The sequence below is a fragment of the Stegastes partitus genome, unplaced genomic scaffold, assembly GCF_000690725.1.
Source record: "Stegastes partitus isolate 25-593 unplaced genomic scaffold, Stegastes_partitus-1.0.2 Scaffold554, whole genome shotgun sequence".
Lineage (NCBI taxonomy): Eukaryota > Metazoa > Chordata > Actinopteri > Pomacentridae > Stegastes > Stegastes partitus.
The window spans coordinates 326,310-342,554 of NW_007578285.1; the positions used below are offsets into that span (position 1 = coordinate 326,310).

The following is a 16,245-nucleotide window of genomic DNA, read 5'->3' on the forward strand; positions in this document are numbered from 1 at the left end:
CGTTAGCATAGCATACATTAACCATCATTTGCAGGTTGGACGCTTCAGGAAATCCGCTTCTTTGCTTTCTGGTCGAGAGTTAGATGAGAAAATTAACAAGTTGTTTCCCTCTGCTTCCAGTCCGTATGTTAAGCTAAGCTAAGGCAGCTTTATGTGTAACATACGGGAATAAAAGCAAAAGTGAGGAGGTGTATTTTCCAGAAATTATCCTGTCGAGCTTTTGAATAGTGCAAACATCATCAAAACTGGGACAATCTTCTTCAAAAGTGGCTCCAGCTAATTAAAGAATTAGGTTAAACTTCTAGTTATTGCTCCAGAAAACTGATGTCCAAAACAAAGATGAGACATGATTGATGACTTGGTTAAACATAGGAGGCAGCCTCAAATATTCAAAATGTCAAAATCAGTTCATGTTCAGTTGATTGAGCTTCATGTTCTGTTTCATTAAAGCGATCTGCAAGCAAAGCTTACTCACAAATCACCCCGTGTGACAAATGATTGTGTTCTGCAGTTGTCAGATGAGTGTGTTGTCTCCTCTGATGAAGTAAAAGTGCAAAAAGAGAAGATGATCTCATGTTGCATGTCTCAGCCTTCATGTTGGACATTTCATGAAACAGGCTGATGTGGCTGCAGAATAGATTAGATCTAGATATCAACAGTTTAGAAGTATGAGTAATGTAGGACCGATGAGTTATCACAGTCCTGATCTGGTTAAAAATAATTGATCTGACAGTAAACCCACCCAACCTCTCCTCCTTCAACAATGCCTCCTCCAGTCGTCCTCCGCCTTCCCTATATGGAACCTCAGCACACCTGTTCCTGGCCAATCCAGACGCAGGGAGACGCGTGGCCCCTCCCACTGCAGCTGATGGCGTTACCATGGGTTACAGGGTGGTGGCCGGCTCCGTCTCCATCCCCTCTGCTGAGGAGACTTCCCTCCTCATCTCAGGACTGAGTAGATAACACGGCAGCCAGATAAAGACACAATACATGGCAGCAAATGTGTTTATGTTTACTGTATTTACTAAACAATGCAGTGGTGGATGTAAATGTCTGATCATATGGGCGGCAGGTTTATTCTGGTTGTCCTTCCTCCTTCCTCATCTTTTTCCTGCTCACTGGTTAAAATCCAATAAATCACCTTTTTTTTCTGTTTATGCACATTTACGGTTAAAACAGTGAATTATTGTTGAGATTCTAGTGTTTAATGTATGATTGAAAAACATCTTTAATGCTCCTTTATGTGTCTGTAGCTGACTCGTGTTGACAAAGTGACCTGAACTGTGGCCTTGTGGTCACCTGTGTAGCAACAAAGAGACGTTTCCTTTCAGTGTGATGTATAAAAATATGGCTGCTGTGCTTTCTCATGCTTCTAACTGTCAGCTGGTTAACTGTGTTCTCCAGAGCTTCTCCGTCTATAAGCAGAAACAACAGGCAGGTGGCGCTCTCATGAGAAACAGACTGAGATTTTGCAGGCATCTCTTGGACACAGCAGAGCCTTGAGGTAAACGCTAACATGCTGATTTATTTTTTGCAGGTTTTTATACTGTGATAGTGTTTACACGTGGAAAGTAAGTAAGCGGTTTTAGCGATTTGACGAGAAATGCTGCACAGAGAGTCAACACAAACACTGCAAATACAGGAAACACTTTGCTGCTCATTTTTTAATCTGATAATGGAGCACGATTAACAGCAGAGGGATCACCAGAGGAACATGAATACTGGTGCTAAGTTTAATAGCAATAGAGCAAATCTGGCTAGACTTAATCATCTTGTTGAATCCCCAGCTCCTGCAATCCCCCTCTGGAAGTGTAACTGGGTGAGACACTGACCTCCAGTAGCTACACCTGCATCTTGCTCGATAGCCCACTTTCATCTAACTGTAAAGTGTGATAGAGAAACGCCATTTCAGAAAAAGAAAACATCAGGAAATCGGCAAAGTCATGAAGATTCATCCCCTAAATGTCTATACGGAACTTCAGACTGACTGATATTAGTTAGTTAACATTTATCTGACTGTAAACTAAAGTGAATCATGCAAAGACAAGCATTTACGAACTGACAGATTTTAGATCTTCAGACTGTCATACTTTATGTTAAGACTTCCTGTTGTGTAGTGATGTTTCCTCAGAGTGTCCCAGAGCCTCAGATGATGCATGTTGTCTGGTCTCCTTCTTCATTTAAAGGCTTTCTCTGGTGAATTTTTTGCCTTGTCATCACGTCCATGTGGTGTTTTGTTGCTTCAACACACGTCAGGAGTGAAGTCAGCAGGGTGGGGCTTTCTGTAGCGTTATTCTTCAGATCTATGAATTACTGCACTTTACTGTTACAGTGTGACAACATAGAGTTCTGCACATTCTACATCTAAGGCATTTTAGGGCATTAAGGGATTATTTACATGGAAAAAACGTCTAAATATGCACAGAAATGAGATTTTAGAGGTCAAATCAATGCCTGTAGGGAAGCTTTATTTAACCTGACATGTCAGAATGAGGTTAGAAACCACTTTTATTGCAGATAAAACTAGAAAATCAGGCTTCTGCGCTGTTGTTTGAAATCTGTGCCTTTCTTTTGTTTCCCTCTGTGTCCTCCCCGCCACAATGTCAGGCTGGCTGCCCTCAGACTGACAAGCCGCTGTGTAAACCGAACTGAGCTAATAATCTAATAAGCAGCTCCTCCATGTTTTCAGTGGGAGCAGCTGATTAGAGAATCCACTCACACTGCTGATCTCACCGCTTGTCCTACATCTGTTGCTGGATGCCAGGGCCGTGCCCTTCCCGTCCCCAGACCAGACCCTCCCTCTGCCTCCTCCAACTGTTTGTCGGGCTCAGTGCCAACTTTCCCCTCCAATTATCTAACGCTGCCCCTCGTCTCTGCCCCTCTGCTGGGTTTGTTGTGTTTGGTGGAGGGGGTGTTCGAGGGTGCAGTTCGGGCCTTCGGGCGTGGCCACCGTCCCTGGCTTTGTCACTTTTCAGAGTCCACCTCTGGCATTCAGAAATCAGACTGACCACCCACACAGCGGCCCTCTGGGAGAGGGAGTCGCAGCGGCAGAGCCATTCGCTGCCCACCACGTTGTTATGGAAACTGGACCGACATGGGCTGAGCGCTGAAATGTTTTCCATGGCCTCTTGTGCAGGAGAGCTTTTGTCTGTTCTCCTGACTTGCAGTGTAGCGTTCGAGGTGGCTGATCTTATTGATCAGCATGCAGCACTGATTTATTTATACCCCACAGCCATTCATTCCTCCGCGAGGCTCTTCTAAAACAGGAAGAATATTCATTACCTTATGTGCACATGCATTGAAATCCAGCTTAACTATGAGCAACATGTTCTAAATAGGCCAGATATTACTAGTTGTCATGGTGCTTTTCTCTCTGACTTCACATGGTGTGTTCAATCACGGCTCTGCTTCTTCCATTGCATATTTTATTACAAAAAAGTCCCAATATTTTAATGTTATGTAAAGAAACCAGCATTAAAACAAAGCTTGGACGCCTCCACACACCTTATTTATGACACTGATGTCCTGCTTTAATGTGTATTGTGCTAATTTTTGTTAGAGTAGCTACAAATTTAAAGAGTATGTCCTTTATAGCTTCTTAAATGTAGCATTTACCGTTTTCCAATCCCCCCATAAAGTAGCTTTAATGTAATTATGAGCCTATTTACAAGCAAATAAATGCAACAACCAGACTCCAGTTTCTCGATGCGTATTGATGGAATCAGAATCGCCCCTGACACACCCATGATGTGCCCACTGTGATGAAACACAGGCAGAGAAATGCAGCAGATGTCTCCCTTTTGCATTGTGAACATTCAGCATTTACTGTGGCTGCAGAGGAGCCGTGCATAGGTTGCAAGCGTGCGTTACGACGGCAGAGCGAAGTGCAGCAGATGAATTATAACCTTGTGGGAGGAGACAAGTCCAGGTTGAAAAGTGTCAAGTGTGCAAAGTCTGGAGAAAAACACTGGTATAAGCAAAAGTTGAGCGCAGGATTTTTGGAGGCGTAATAATCGATGTGAGGGTAACAGCGGTGCGTTTAGTTGTAAAACTCTGACAGCAGGCTGGAAATCAAACCAAAATATACAATAAAACAATCGATAAAGTTATGTTGGGCTGAGATATCTCAACTTTTAAACTCCTTCGACGGTGAATCTACATTTCTCATAATGCAACGTTGCTTCATTTGTAAAAGTAAATGCACAAACCCAACACAATATTAGAGCAGTTTTCTAGAGTTTATGCACAGTTGCAGGTGAGCTGTTGTGCTTGAGCTGCAGTAAAACGACCATTTTCATACAACAAACTCATAAATATGCAAGTTTGATGTGCAGAGATGAGCTTTTAGTGACGACCACTTAAGGATATTTTTTTGAACAAACCTCCAATTTTACTTTTTCTTTTTACTTCTTACTCAAATGTCATTTTTACTATAAACTCTGCTTGTGTCTGTGATTCAGCGTTTCCTGTATCAGTCCTCTGGGTGCTGGCGGGCTGCTGAGACACTTGAGTTCCCTGATAGGGATCAATATAGCATCAGCATATCCTGCAGTGTGACACTAGATCAGCTTACTGTGTGCATTTACAGGTACAATAGTAAACAGCGTTTTACAGACTGACTCTTTAATAAGGATGTATAAGACAGAAGTAATGGCTTTAGTGTGGATTTAAGCCACTAATAAATGCAACTTTAGAGTCACATGGTTGGTAGAAATCAGTTTATTTTCCCCTTTAGTGCAACTTGCTTTGTTTTGTTCGTACATGGATCATTCACCTGCTTACCTTTGTGATGAGGACGACAGAGTTTATTCACATTTGCAGCTGCAAAACTGGTGAGAGCAAGTGAAACACTCATCATAGCCCTAAATTAAAGGTGCTACCATGTTATTTTCACAATAAAAGTCTAAATCTGTCATAACAGTGCTATTTTCTTTCCAAGTTAGAACAGGTTTGGTAAGTTGAACATTTTTTTTTTATTATTGCATTTTCCCACTTGACATGATGTCATCAATCAGAAGTTAGTAGTTTTTCTGTCTTGAACTTTATGATAAATAAACTTAATGTGAATTTTTAAAAAGTTTTTGATTCAGCTATTTCGTAATGAATAGGTGACGTTATTGGCAAATATGTTCATGCCGTATTTGCAAATATCAAAAAAAAATTAACACAAGTTTTGGAGCTGCATACTGAAAGATTGAACAGTCTAAAACGTTATTCTTCTTCTTCTTCTTCTTCTTCTTCTTCTTCTTCTTCTTCTTCTTCTTCTTATTATTATTATTATTATTATTGTTGTTGTTGTTGTTGTTGTTGTTGTTATTTATTCATTTTTAAGAAGCAATCCTGTACTGAAAACTCTAGTAGAAAAATCCCATGCACAAGTGTATCAGTGGGATAGCTCATTTTGTGTATTAAGAACTATAAAACTGCTTGTAGATGTTTCATATTGCTGAACATACACGAAAAAGTAAAGCTTGAAGAAAAAAAGAGGACAAATTAACAACAAAAAGTGGTGGGAACAAAATAAAAGCGAATTTCTTAGAGACAGGAGCAAGCAACCGAGTCAAAAATGATATACATTCTTTATAATTTCAAATTAAGGAACATGAAAGTGCTCAGATTTCTCTATCTTGTGTGTGAGTGACTAAACTTTGTGATGTGGTTCTGTGTGGAGTGGGAGCAGGTTCGGCTCGGTGGGTGCGGTGCTGAAGGGACAGCGCCCCTCATTGTCAGACTGGGTGTGACTCTGAGGAACTGTCCGTGGTGCTGATCGACTCTTGACCTCCAACTTTGTGCCTGAACCTCCCACCACACTGTTAAACTCCGTCTGACACGCTTTACTTGGCAACATCACTCATCTCCCAGGCTGCAGGACGCTGACTGGATCTTTAGGGGACAAGTCTCCAGATTTTTTTTTTTTGGACCGAGCAGTCAGATCTGATGCGCTCAGGCTACAGGTAACCCTTCATCTGGAGACATCCTCCTCTTCTTCTTACAGCTTATTGGATGTTTATTTATTTTGACAAAGCCACACTGTAGGTGCTGACTTCTAACTAAGGAAACTGCGCAAATTTAGACTCATGAGTAAGCAAATTGATCAGTAGCGAGGAAGGAAAACAGCGGATTATTTTTTTCTCTCCCTCATATCAAAATATCAAACATCACGGTGCGTTTCTGTCTCTTCAGTGGGAGTGTTTCCACGCAGCATTAGCCCCCTGTGTGTTTTTTTTTCTTTTCTTTTTTTTTGCGCTTTTGTCACAGTGCGACCACCTGCGCTTGAAAACCAACCGGCAAAAGGCGGTGGCTGTCCAGGCGCACGGAGCTGAAAAGAAAAACCTAGAAGAAGAAGAAGAAGCGCATCTGTGCATCTCCACCCTGCTAGAAAGGCATGTCGACCGCCGGGGAAGTGCCAGCCTTCTTCAAGAGCATGGGCTCCGACAGCCCGGCCAGGCCCAGGCAGAAATTCTGTGGCATGTTCTGCCCGGTGGAGGGATCCTCGGACAGCAAGACGCTGGACTTTGACGCGCTCTCGGCGTGCAGAGGCAAGAGCGACGGCAGAGTCATCGACCGGCAGACCGACATCTCCCAGCCGAGGAAGGTGGAGATCAGGGAGAGCACCGGGAAGGAAGCTCTGCAGAACCTGGACGACAAACGGGTACGTTTTTTTTGTATTTTTATTCTTGCATGTTTATTTCCACACCTCCATCTTTAATTCTTGTCTCTCATTCCTCTCATGCGACATTTGTATCTGTGCACACATCTGCGCCATTTTTCACCCCTCAAAAAAGTGCATCAATTACAGCCTCTCTGCCTACTCAGTTGAGTTTGTTTCAGCTGACACAGACAGACAACTTGCCCGGACTACATTTCCCACAATGCACCGTGAGATTGGATGGAAGGCCCCGGCATGCGGGGCTGCCAGAGGGAGTGGCTCCGTTAGATCATAGAGTTGGTGATTTTTTCCTCTTTCTGCTGCTCTCAGCTGACTGGTGGTGAAGCTGAACACCTGCTAAGTCACTGCTAACAGGCCGGACTGAGGAGCAATAAGCACAACACGCGTGGTTATAGACAAAACACACACATGAGGACACACAACATGAGCTGCTGGCATGTTGTGGTGCAGAGTTGCTGCATTGTTGTCCTCCAGGTTCTCTTGGATCACAGATTGGCGACTGCGGCCTGCATGACTTGCATTAAAACCTGTTAACTTTTCCTACAAGTATTTTTTTTCCGGTTTGGGTGCTGGTGGTGACGAAGTGTAACGGTATCACTGCTTCCTTTACTTAATACTCAGTCAGCACTCAGGATGCAGTTAAAAGCTTGGGCCTGTCGGTGTGTGGAGCCTCGGTATCGTGTTACGTGTTGAGTGGAAGCATTAGTCACTCAGGCTGCTTGCTCTCATCCACTACATGTGTTTGTAACTTACTCCTCCCTGATACAAGATTATACACGTGGACTTTATTGATATGAGCCTATATATCTATAATACAGATACAGTTATGATGGAATATTAAAAACCTCAAGAAAATATCAAATGTCAGTGATGTAATGCTCCTTTTACTTCTGCTCCATGACATTACACACCATTTATTTAACACCATGTACTGATCTGATGCAAGTTGTTCATATAAAATGTATGAAAATGCTGTAAAATATAGGTTACAATAAGATAAAACTCTATTGTATTCACAAGCTAACTGAAATGAGCCCCACTTTAACACATGGATGCACAAATAATTAAAATACTGCACTATTTTTCTACTTTTAACTACTGCATACTTGACCATTACATGTATTTCTATACAGTTTTAACATAATTCAGTAAAAGACCTTTGATTTTTTCACATAAATTTAGAAGGTGAACTCTGGTTTGACGATCTGTGGCCTTTTATGGTGTCAAAAACACAAATTCAGACTTTCAGGGTTTCCTATGCAACAAACCGGAACATTTAATCCCATCAACTTGCAGGGTGGAGCTTTCTGTATCATTGTTTTTCAGAATCTGATTCCTGTTTGATTGTGCATGACTGAATTACACCAATGATACGACTTGGGGCGAGTAGTTTTACAGCGTTAGAGCAGAGTTACGGGTGAGCTGGTGTGCTCAAGCTGCAGCAAATGGAGGTGGAGTAGTTGTAGAGAGAAGAACGGACTTCATGGATCTGCCCAGTCTTGAGGAAGAAAAGGTGCAGAGTGAAATTTAAGCTGTGCTCAGGGAGAAAGTGACTGTTTTTATGCGAACAACTTGAGTTTTTGGGGATTATCAGCAACCAGAGAGGAACTTTAATGAAAGACTTTTAAAATAATAAAAGTTGAATCTTTTAGAAGAAGAAACAACACATTCTGCTTCTTAAAAATGAAGTACTGAAGACATAAGAAGTTAAATGTGTCCTCTTTGAGTACAAAATGCTCTTGGTTTTGCTCACTTTGTGACTCATCTCTGATTGCGTTGCTCATATAAAGTTTGAGAATGTCACAGATTAACACTTCAGTCATTTTTATTACATCAGTAAAAGAAAAACTAAGAAAAAGTGATGCTTTGAATGAAAACAATCATTGCAACTGTCCAAAATTTGCAGAGATCAGGACAATTAAGCATTAGGACGCTGCTTTATTTTAACTTAGAAGAGCCTCAAGGAACTTGTTGGGGTTCCATTTTAAGCTTATTATTATTATTATTATTATTATTATTATTATTATTATTATTATTATTATTATTATGTAACCACAAAAAAGAAATATTCCAGCAATATTGTAGATGCTCCTAAATAAAATTGAGACTTTTAAATTATTTTTTAAATTAATTTTTTAATTTTATTATTTACATTTTTTCTAATGAAGATATTAGCATTGAGAGTCACACAAGATCCCAATGTGTCCAAATACACAAAACCAGCCTCTAAAATTGGCATTAATATAATAAATGTTATTCATAGGGGCTCCATAATTTAATGCTCAAATCTGTAAACTAAAAGAATTACTTAGTGTTTTTTAAATGAGTTTTCTATTGTGTTAATAAAAGAAAATTTCTGTCACAGCAGCAACAACAGGCCAAAAATAACAAATATGTTCTGTAATATTGAAATTTTACAAATAATTCTACTTTTGACAACAATACAGCATCACAATCGTGTCAATCTTATTTCTTCATCATAAAATTAACCAAAATTACTCTATTATATGTTTTATATTGTATTATGTTGAAATACTGCAATGTAGATGATTAGAATAATGAAAGTGAGTTTAAAAATGACTTAAACATGCAGCTGTAAAGTGTCACACAACTCCACAAAGAGTTAGTGGAGGTTCCTTCAGCAGCAGGAATGAAGCTGGTAAAGGTTATTTCAGTCAGCAGAGTTCCTCAAAGTCCTCCTGATTCTAATGAATCCTTCTCAATCTGGTTTAATTTGGTCTCTAATGAGAAATATCAGACCAACACAAACTTAATATCATACATTCTGGCCTCTGTCATCAGTGTGAGTCAGTTTTATTTGTTGTTATGTTTGTTAAAGCCTCATTTATCTTCAGTCACAGAGTTTCTTGTCACATCTTTGGACAGTTTAAATGACCAGCAGCAGCCTGGTGTCAGATGTTCACAGCAGCAAACATGCAAAAAAGATCAAATCCACACTTTGTGCAGTTAAAGTGCGCTGAGTTAAGATGGCTGCTGGCGGTTTCTTGGTTTGTTCGGCGGATGTTTCTCTGCCTGCACTAATCCACCGAGAGCAATTGATGGCATTAGTGGCTCTCTCCTGTCAATGGAGCAGGGCGAGGCTCTGCGCATGCTCCGTGGGGTTCTTTTATGGGGAAGAGGCTCTGGAGCGGTCCCTCCCTCCCTCTCTGCCTCCCTCCCTCCTCCCCTCTTGTCTGACTCCGTCTGGGAAGGAAAGCTTTGGTGCATCGGCGGAGACCGGGAGGCTGCCAGGACGCGATCCGGAGTTGAGAGACACTTTCTTTTTCCCATTTGTGGCCTCCCCCCCAAGGATCAGCTGCGAACCACCTCTGTGCTGCTTCTTCCTCTTCATCCACCGTCATCCTCAGCTACAACATCCCGTCGCTTTAGCGGTTCCGAGGGCGCAGCGTAAAAACCCGAAGCACCGGCGAAGATGTCTGGCTACCAGGGCAAGAAGAACATCCCCCGCATCACAGTGAGTGCTCGGACGGTTGTAACGGTGAGGTAGCTGGAGGGAGGAGGAGGAGAGGAGGGGAGCGGAACCGGTGCGGGCTCCGGTGGGCCTGCGGGGTGCAGCAGGATGTCACCGGGGCGGCATGGCTCCGTGCGTCGACGAATCCTGAGCTGGAGGCGCAAAGGCTCGGCCGGTTTCTTCTCTCGATTGCAGGGCTTTTGCGGGTTTTTAGTGTCAGATCTGAAGCTGAAATCGCCCCTCGGGGATCAATAAATCAATGAGGCCACTGCTCATACTGGTGCGGCTTCCATTTTATTTATTATTTATTTATATCTTTTTTTTCCAGATTTTTTTTTGCAGCATCTTTGCGACAAGTGCTCGTTTCCAGGGCTCTGATTTTTATTTTTATTTTGTCAGAAGCTGCATTTCTGTTGCAAAATTCTCCACACAGTCTCTTTGTTCCTGGTGTGCAATGACGGTGGAGATTTCACGCCGGTGGTCTTTGTTAGACGCTGTCTGGTGGCCGGGTATCACTGCACACCAACTGGTGGAGCAAATGCTTCCCTGCATCCGCTCTTTCTCCCCCCACCCCTCTCTGCTCTCTCTCTCTCTCTCTCTCTTGCCCCTTACTCCAAAGCTCCCCTTCTTGTTTTTATTTTTTAAAGAGGCATTTAAGACAAACTGCTGCAGATTATGTCCCTGAATCCATAGCGGAGCTGCAGGGATGGTGGTGGTGGTGCTTGAATGGAAAGTAGAGAATAGGGAGGGGAAGGGAGGGCAGCGCAGGGAAGGGAAGGGAGGGGAGAGTGGCTCCTATTTCCTCCCATGCTTCCCTCTCAGCTGTGTAATGAAGGGAAGATGCATAGGAGGAAGGAGGTCAGTGTCTGATCGGCCTGATGTTGCTGCATGGAAGTGAAGTAATTGGTGCAGAGTATCAAAAGCCTTGCAGAAGGAGCTGTGTCCGCTTCAAACATAAAGATGTAGTTTTAAATGAATCTTTGCTCGTGAGCCCAAGAGGTCAGGTGACTTGAAGTCATAAAGAGGTCATAAAAAGCCTGATTTGGGTCAGGCTGTAGCTCCTAGGTAGCATCCATTCTTTTAATCAGCATGGTTTTCTGCAACATGCATGGTTTCCTGTGCTGGAGTTACAATTCTGCACTAAAAAGTCTCATCATACGAAAAGATGAAATTTGAATAATGAGTACATGCAGCCCTAAAATGCTCCAAAACACACTGAGAGTCTCTTTAGATTAAGCTACATGTGGGGACATGCTGGAGGTCAGTGCATGTTTTATCTCCAATATTATTTTTTGTGTATCAGTGTTTTTGCCAGCAAGAATCAGAAACATACTGGACTGATATCGAAACCTCTCAGGTGAATCGTTTTCCTCCAGAGTTCTTGCAGCAGCTCTTTGATGGAGACATCAGAGCTTCAGTTAGTCCCAGCAGTGCTTAAATCAGGCCCTAAACGAAGGAAAAAACTGGGTCAGACTGATTCCTCTAAAACTTTACACACCATAGACTTGCATACGTTCACGCCAGGGAGGACGAGGAAGAGTCTCCTCCGGTCACCTCGGGCGTCTTTCTGGGCTTCTCCGCTTAACAACCTGCAGCAGGACGACCGGAGGAGCTTATTAAAACCAAACAGACGCCCAAGAGGAAATGAATGAGGTTAAATTGAATAAAAACCAATCAGGGGAAAAAAAAGGGCTCGAGCCGGGACAAAGGGGCTCTGTGTTTCCTGTGGCTTTCCGCACACAGCAGTTAAATTAGTTTAGATTACATATTACATATTTGAGCGTTTAGCCCGTCTTACTCACGGCCCAGTCATCGTGGGTGGAGCGCCGGTGTCCAGGACAGCTCAGCTCCGAGGCCAGATGGAGTCGGGTCAGCCGCACAGAGAGGGACGTACTTAAGGCATCAAATATGAATGAGCTGCTGCAAGTTCACCACCTGGAACTGGAGCCTTTCTCCTCCAGATTTACAGGGTGAAAGCTTCCTGAGTTCAGAGGCGTGTCCGAGGAGGAAGCACCGAGTCGAGCAGGGCTGCAGAGCTGTTGTTGGCTTAATTAGCTGCTAATGAATGACTTGTTTGGTGTTTAAAATGGACAGAAGCTGAGAAAACTCCATTTGAATTCCCAGATTGCTTGATTTTATCCCAAAAAAGACACTTTAACTGGTGTTAGTGCTGAAACATTTGGCTAAATAATCAATTAGTAAATTTTGATCACCATCAAGCGGGAGTTAAATTTGTGTTTTTGTTCTGTTTTATCTCCTCGTAAACTGAATATATTTGGGTTTGGAGCTGCTAGTTGGACCCTGTCATGGAGATTTTTGAGTCAAATGATCAGCTATTCAGTCATTCTTGAGTAGAAAAAAGCCCAGAACTGTGTTTTTGCCCTTCTTACATTGTTGTAGTGGTTTTATTCAGTTGCTTTTCATTTGATCAACTAATTGGTTAATTGGTGTTTTCAGCTCCAGAGTTATTTTTGTCCCAAACAAGATCAGCTTAAAGTGAAGGATACTAATACAGATAAAAGCAAAAAACAAGAGAAGAAATGTTTTTAGGAGAGTAAAGACAGCTCTGGAGTGCAAATTATGCAGATTTGTGGTTTACTTCCTGTTTTATCTCATTGCAATCTGAGTGTATTTGGGTTTTAAAGTGGTACATTCCTCAGTCTTTTTTAACAAATGATTTATTAATTATCCCCAAAATAATCAGAAATTCTTAAGCAGAGAAAACACTTGAGAGGCTGGAACTGGAAGATTTTTTTTACCCTTTTTGCTTGATACAGACTTAATTTCTAGATTGATTTTATTCAGTTGCTTTTCCTTTGATGGACTAATTGGTTAATTGGTGCGTTTAGCTGTACAGTCGAGTCATTTTTTGTCCCAAACAAGATCAGTTTGAAGTGCTGGATACAAATACAGATAAAAGCAAAAAACAAGAAAAGAAATGTTGTTTTTTAGGAAGGTAAAGGCATCTCGAGTGTGCAAATTATGCAGATTTGTGGTTTCTTCTTTGTTTTATCGTATTATAAACTCAGGACAGTTGGGCTTTTGGCTGCTAGTCTTTTCAAAGCAAAGACAAATGATCAATTAATGAGTCATTGTTGAGCTAAAATGATCAGAAAGTTCTTGCTTTTGAGAGGCTGGAACTGAACAAACCCAACTGATGATTAGATTCTGCTTTATTCAGTTGGTTAATTGGTGTTTCAGCTCTTATTTTGTCCCAAATAAGATCAGTTTAAGATGACAGAAATCCAGATAAAAGCAAAAATAAGAACAAAAATGTTGTTTTTAGGAAAAGTAAAGTCACTTCTAGTGTGCAGCTTGCAGGAAAGTAAAAATAGCCTGGATGCTATTATAGGACTGTCCTGGATTAAAGTCTCCGTGACTCCAATCCTCAGCGGATGAAGGATCATTAGTTAGTCTGCAGCTACACCTGTAACACGCCGCTTGTTGTTCCCCAGTGGCAGCTCGGTGTGTGTTTGTAGATGCTGTGGCCTCCTCATGCTGTTATCTCTCGGTGCAAAGCAGCCCCGAGCGATGTCTCTTCAAACATCACACACTCTCAGCGTGCCGCCGTCCAAATCAGCCTCCCACCGGCTCCGCATCAGCCCCAATCCTCATCCACAAAGCCAGGAGTCACAGCGAACTCTGTCATTAATCAGCATCTGAACAGAATAAAATACAGTAAAACAGCAGATCTGGGCCCCTCCGGCTGCACGGTGTCCTCAGCCGGCTGCAGCAAGAGGTCAAAGAGGGGTTTTAGAAGCACAAGGAGAGAATTTTAATGAAACTTTTTGCATTTGAAGTGAGAATTTAAGGCATGTTTTGTTGCCAGCGGTGGAATTTGAGTCAAGTTTTGAAGCCAAAGAAAGTTTTTATTCGCAAAGTTTTTAGTCAAAGAGAGACAAAAAGGTCATTTTTCATTGTCGGAGAAACTTTTATGTTCGTGCTCAGGGGATTTAGCTAAATTTTAATAGCAAAAGAAGTGATTTTCTATCAACAAAAACCACATTCAGGTACATTTTTAGTCAAAGAGAGGCACATTTAGTATTTTTTCATTGCTGAGGAGTGTTTTTCATACTTACAGAGAGATTATAAGTGAATTTTAATGGTAATAAAAGTGTTTTTTTTCATAGTCAAGAGAGAATTCTGGTGAACTTTTTAGTCAGAATGAATATTTTGAACCTACAACAGGCAAGGACAGAATTAAATGAGTTCACAGTCATGGTCAAAAAGAATTTAAGTAAAGTTCTGAAGTCAAAGTAAGATTTTTTGTGAAAGTTTTTGTCAAAGAGAGAAAAAATCTTATTTTTTTGGAGACAGTTTTTTTTATAGCGACTGAGAGAATTTAGGTGAATTTTAATAGTAAAGGATTTATTTTATTTTATTTTTTTATCAATAAAGAGCGGATTTATGTGAATTTTCCGCCAGTGAGAAGGTTTTGAGTTAAATTAATTCATAGTCATGTTCAAAAAGAAAAGTTTTTAAGTCATACAAGCATTTTTTTGTGTGAATTTTTTGTCAAAGAGAGAAAAAAAATTCTTATTCATGCTCACTTTGATAATTTAAGAGAATTTTAACAGCAGAAGATGAGTGAATTGAGGTGAATTTTTCAGCCAGAGAGAATATTTTAAACTTTAAACAGGCTGAGACAGAATTAAATGAATTCATAGTCCTGGTCAAAGGAAACATAAGTAAAGTTTTAACCCTCAAACACAAACTTTAAGTGAAATTTCCAGCCTTAAAGCTGCAGTAGGCAGGATTGTTTTGGCATCATTGGGCAAAAATTCCTGCTAATTTTGAATTCAAGCAGTCTGACTTCTGCAACTCCTCTTAGCTCCGTTGTCAGGCTTAAGAACGTCTAGCAGGAGGTTTCAGCCAATCACAGGGCTTGTCATTGATCAGATGAGACGGTATAAATAGCGACAAAGCAGGATGTGGTGAAGGACTTTCACTTGGACGAGCAGAGTTCAAAGTCCTGGAACTGGAGGATCTGAATGTTGACTTTTGGCTTTACTACTATATGTTTGACTGTTTGAAGCTTGTGCAGCTGCAGGATGGACGCTGCACATTTTATAATTCTGGCATTTTTCTTTTCCTCCAGATTTTTGCCTACTGCAGCTTTAAAGAGATGAATTACCAGTAGCTAAATTGGCAAGTTTAGTTTGTGTCAAAAGAGTTTTTCTGCTGATTTTAATTGATGCGATTACATTCAGCCAAAGCAAAAACCAACTTGCTGCTCAGTGTTACTGTTTTTGTGTCCAGTTTGTGCCGTATTTTCGCAGCCAGGGTGTTAATTTACAGATTAGCGCTCTGGGAATTGGTTTATTTCCTGCTTTGCCAGTCATTCTGAGAGAGCAGGCGTTCAGTTTTATGTGTTTTCCCAGCGGTTGCCTGAACATGCATGGAGATGGTTTTAGTAGCAGGGCTGCTTTTTGACTAATCCAGGACAAACCATAAATCATAACGCTGAATGTCTGACCTGGCAGCGCTCTCCACCTGACTTCACAAATGTTCCCAGGATATTTTCCATTTGGACAACAACACACAACGTTGCCGGGTTACGTCTCAACACTGGCAGACGTTTTCGCCGTGCCAAAGCTGATTTTGTGCTTATTTTTATGAAAGTCAGCTTTTCTCAGTGGCCAGGCTTCTCTGTTCTTCTTGGTTTTCACCTGTGAGCTGCTGCAGCTGTGTTTTACTCTCAACGTGGTTTTAATAACCGGAGCTTGTGATTGATCTTTGTGGTTGGAGCAGAGGAATGATCGATGCCAACACACTCCATCATCATTAGTCTGTTTCTCACTCGCAGCAGCCTTGAGCCTCACTATTACTAATAGAAATGGGTTAGTTTAAAGCTGCTACTGTCAATATTTTGAATGAACAAAGAGTCACATAATTTTGTGTTCATGTGAAATTGATGATTCCAAACAGAAATGTCCCCTGAATTTGCATTTCTCCTCAGCTTGGCTGAGCGTTTTAGCATATTTTAGCTCGTTATTTTGGTTTTAGGGTCTGTTTTGATTCACTGTCACTAATCCTATTAGTGTTGCTTTTGGCTGCAGCAGTCAGTGTTTCTTCTTTTGCAAAACTTGACTTGCTCCAAGTA

General features: G+C 41.4%; 1 protein-coding gene across 1 annotated transcript in view; it reads left to right on the top strand.

The window, feature by feature from the left end:
* Positions 1-9,885: 9,885 nt before the first annotated feature.
* LOC103362090 (dihydropyrimidinase-related protein 2) overlaps positions 9,886-16,245 on the top strand; it is a 33,059-nt gene continuing 26,699 nt past the window's right edge. The window contains exon 1 of the mRNA XM_008288354.1: positions 9,886-10,145. Coding sequence (XP_008286576.1) covers positions 10,104-10,145 — 42 coding nt within the window. The 5' untranslated portion in view covers positions 9,886-10,103. The remainder of the gene's footprint in view (positions 10,146-16,245) is intronic.